General features: G+C 53.0%; 1 protein-coding gene across 1 annotated transcript; it reads right to left on the reverse strand.

Moving 5' to 3' along the window:
• Positions 1 to 676: 676 nt before the first annotated feature.
• ATPAF2 (ATP synthase mitochondrial F1 complex assembly factor 2) lies at positions 677 to 4,057 on the reverse strand (the record flags this gene model as incomplete). The annotated part of the gene is made up of 5 exons (XM_009083729.1): positions 677 to 1,297; positions 1,898 to 2,013; positions 2,787 to 2,899; positions 3,025 to 3,105; positions 3,960 to 4,057. Coding segments are annotated over 5 exons (546 nt in total), but the record flags the coding sequence as incomplete, so codon positions are not given.
• Positions 4,058 to 4,142: the final 85 nt, after the last annotated feature.

Genomic DNA, 4,142 nt, shown 5'->3' on the forward strand with positions numbered 1-4,142 from the left:
AGGAATGCTCTCCATCAAACCACCCCCGAGATAACAGCAGGTTTCCAGCTCAGCAAGCACAAGGCTGGTGGGGGCTCCGTATGCCTGGGAGCCTCATCTTCTCACCGCCTCGCGCAAGCAGCTTTCTGCAGCATGAGCAGAGCAGCCCCCAGCTAGCAGGAAGGGAAATCAATGGTTCCACAGGAGCTCACACACTGCTGCTCATGACAGCCAAGCGAGGAGTCATTAATTCCCCTCCTTGCTCGGTGACAGCCGCTGCCATGCTCACTTCTGGACAGCTCCTGAGGAACAGTGCTGGCCGGGGCGGTGCTGCTCCAGGCAGGCAGCAAGGAGAAGGTGGGAAGGTTAAATGAGAGGGAGGTTGTGTATGCATGCCAGGGAGGGAGCAGGTCTCTCAGAAAGCCCCGTGGCTGGTGCTGTCAGGCAGATTCAGCTCATGGTGTTGTGTGCTTTCCTGGCCCAGGCTGCCACCTTCTTGCTCCAGGACTGCATCGTAAGTCTCCGTGCTACCTCCTCAGCTGCACAGACAGGGTAGCTAGGATGGAGTGGTTTACACAGTAGTGTCTGCTCTGCTCCATGAGTTTTTTCTGCCTGGAGGCATCCCAGCACCTGCCCAGAGCCTGGCAGCTCAGGAGCCACGCCACAGTTTGGGGAGTGAAACAAAGAAACACACAGCTTTTGGTACCTCACAGGGCTGAGCCTTTAATGGAACACGGAGACCCTGGTGTTACAGACAGGCACGCAGAGGGATGAACAACAGATGCACTGGAGTCTGTTTTCAGATTTCCATAACAAGTGTGTGTCAGGAGCTGGCAGCTATGAAGACATGTGGCATATGCTGGGTATGTCTGTGCCGTGCCCTGCCCAGGAAGCTGTTTCTTCCGTGGGAGCTCCTCTGATGAGTTACAGACACCAGGAACGGATGGAGCTGCTGTCCTGGGAATGCTGAGGATACTCACCTTGACCTTTCCTCCTTGTGGGCTCAGAACTGCTGGCACTGCACTGCAGCAGGCAGTCCAAGTACGAAGTTGCCCACAAAGTCCCAGCACACCACGCTGATCCCGGGGAAAACAGGATAGCAGGAGGATGGCTAACATCCACTGGGTCAGGCCTGCAATTCCCAGCTGGGCATTTTCCTCCTGTGCCCAGCCCACCAGCCTCAGTCCTGCAACAGCTTGTGTTTGACAGTCGAGCTCTCTGAACAGAGGTGAACAAAGAGAGTCCCAGCTGCTGTGCGAGCGCGCAGCTCGCAGAGGTCATAGTCGTGGGCCCATTCCACATTGCCCCAGCGCCGAATCTGGAGAGGAGGAACATGGATTACACTCTGAGCTTCTCAGCAACTCTCAGCCGCCCTTCTTGTGCTTGTGAAGTCCAGGTAACACCCCCTCACCGCCCCCCGCCAGAAACTGAGCTGATCATTGACTGCTGGGGCAGGGACATCTCCAGATGAGGACATGCTTCATCTGTACTGGGGTCTGAGGCAAAGCTCCTTAAAGGGAGAAAACAATCCCAACTTCAGCCACTTCTGGGGCAGGAAGAGCTTCACATCAGGCTAGCTTCCAGCAAGCTTGGTGTCTACCAAGACCTCCAGGTTGGATAACCCACAGCAAGAGAAGCCAGCCACAACTTTGCACTTCAGATTAGCGAGGGAGAAAAGCAGCCATCTGGGTTCTGCAAAAAGAAACTGGCAGCCCTGGGAGCACTCTGGGCTGTTGTGCCCGTGGTGTTGCTCTGCAGCAGCACGTTCCAAATGCTCTCAGACGTGGAGACTGGTGGAGTGGAACGTCTCCTGCTATAGCAGGCACTTCCCTTGCCAGTTATTTGTGGTGGGGGATGCATTTGTCATGCTGAGATTATTGCTATTTGAATTATAGGGCTGTTTTGTAACATAATTTACCTGGTATTCTTCCTCCAGGCGAGACAGCAGCACAGCTTTCTCTACTGTAATGTGCCTGTCAATCAGGCCCATGGACAGGATCAGTGATTTCAGCTGGGTGATTACATATTCTATACCTGGAAGGGAATAACCCAAAACAAACAAGATTCATGGCTGTTTTCTGCAGCATTACAGCAGCATCTTCACTTGCTCTGAAGAGATGGGTGTGGTGTGGTACCCCCTCAGGGAGGGCCAGGGATCCTCCCACCTGCACCTGGGCACTCAGATTGGAGGTTAACAGCAGGCACAGAGCACTGTGCTGGCCACTGCCACCACAGTGACAAAGGCCATGCCCTGGACACCACACCTTTTATCTTGTCACAACCCTTCCCTTTGCAAAGGAAAGAGGTACCCATCCAGGCTTGAGTATTCTGTGTCTTTTTGGGATTTCATTCAGGTCTTGAGCAGAGCAAATGTCACCTCATTTCTTTATCTTTAGGTGCCATCCAGCAGATTCAGGCAAGAACAAGTAGGATATAAGGATGAAAAAGCAAGGACAGTACACAGAACCAGGGGCACTTGGAGTACTAAGCTCCATTTCTTTTCCTGGTAACAAAGCTGGGGATTAAGTCATTAGAAGGTTTGGCATTAAAGTTATCTGTGCTAAAGTAGAACAAACAGCTCATAGGAGAGCACAGTCAGACCCTGAACACCAGAGGCACTGAGGAGAGTCTCCACCCGTGACAAATACAGCTCAGGGCCTGGCCTGCAGATTTAAAACATAAACCTCATCACTGATTATCTCAGCAGGAGAAGGAAAACATTATAGTCAGTTTCTTGCCCTGTGGAGAGGAACAGCCTCCTCACTGGCCCACCCTGAGCAGAAAGCTCCTGGCCCAGCCCCACTCACCTTGCAGGGCCCACATGTTGTAGGATGCCAGATGGCTGACAAAAGTCTCCTTGGTGCTGGCTGGGATGTTTGGCCCCAGGATGCTGGTCGAGGAGCCAATTGTCACATTGTACCTGGAACAATGACCCAAACCCTTAGACAAGCACAGGGCAAAAGCCCAGGACTGTTGGAGCTTGTGGCTCTGGCAGTCACAAGCAGGGCAGGGCATAAGCAGACAGGAACACCTCTGAGCTCTCACCTATTCTCAGCCCAGGCCACAATGGGATCCCATTCATTCTTCTGCAGCTCTGCCAAGGCTGGAGGCTCCTCCACACGATAGCTGGGACACCATGGAATAAAACCCCACTGGATGGTCACTCCCAGGCTGGGACACACCTCTGGGAAGGACACTGCCCCCCAACAGACCACAGCAAGGGCCTGCTGTCCACCACAGCAGCACTGACTGGGGCAACAATCCCACCACTCTTCCCCAAATTCAGAGCTTTTTGTTGTTCCAGGAAGGACAATTCTATCTTACTACAAAACAGAGCAGCAAACTGTCCAACTGAAAATTGCAAGTAGCTCCAACCACAGGCTGCAGCAAGGTTTACCAAGTAGAGCACAGGACAAATCCCACTGGAACTGTGTGTGGGGCCACTCCTGCCTCTTCTTGCACAGTGGCTCAGCTCAGCACTCCCTGGCTCTGACCAGAGCCATAATGGCAGGTGGGGAAGGCCTGTTCCCCTCTCCCCACAGGAGCTGTGCACCTGATAGTGAGCACCTCAGAGGCTGGGACTGAGAAACAGGAGCTTGGGCATGAACAGGTTGATCCTGCAGCCCACAGCATTTTGTGACTGGTACAAGCGGTCTGAGTGGCACGGGAGTACCAGGGACTGGCTGGCAGATCCCTCCAGGCCTTTCAAAGACGTTTTGTTTTCTTCAAGATCTTCAGTTCCTGCTGCTCCCACTCTTGCCCAGCATAGAGGTGTCCAAAACAGAGCTCAACAGAGGACCAGATCCCTCTTTGGGTGCACACAGACTAGGTCTGCAGACATAGGACTGGTTTAACCAATTCAAACCCTTAGGCCAAAGCCAGAACATATCAGAGCCCTGCCACAACTGGGTTACAGCAGGCATTTTCCCTCACTTCCCCCAATCACCTTTCCCAAATCCCTCTGAGTCCCCATCTCATACCAGACAGTGTCAGTTTCCAGGAACTTCACAGCCGCTCGGATCAGCTGCGTTTTGTTTCGCTGCGTGGGATTGTCCAACGCTGTGTTGCACAGAGTGGTCTGAGGGATGAAGGCAGTTTAAACTGCTGTTATTCAAGGCTTGGAGAATCACAGAATAACAGAATCAAACAGATTGGAAAAGACC

This window comes from Acanthisitta chloris, unplaced genomic scaffold, assembly GCF_000695815.1.
Source record: "Acanthisitta chloris isolate BGI_N310 unplaced genomic scaffold, ASM69581v1 scaffold33971, whole genome shotgun sequence".
Taxonomy (NCBI): Eukaryota; Metazoa; Chordata; class Aves; order Passeriformes; family Acanthisittidae; genus Acanthisitta; species Acanthisitta chloris.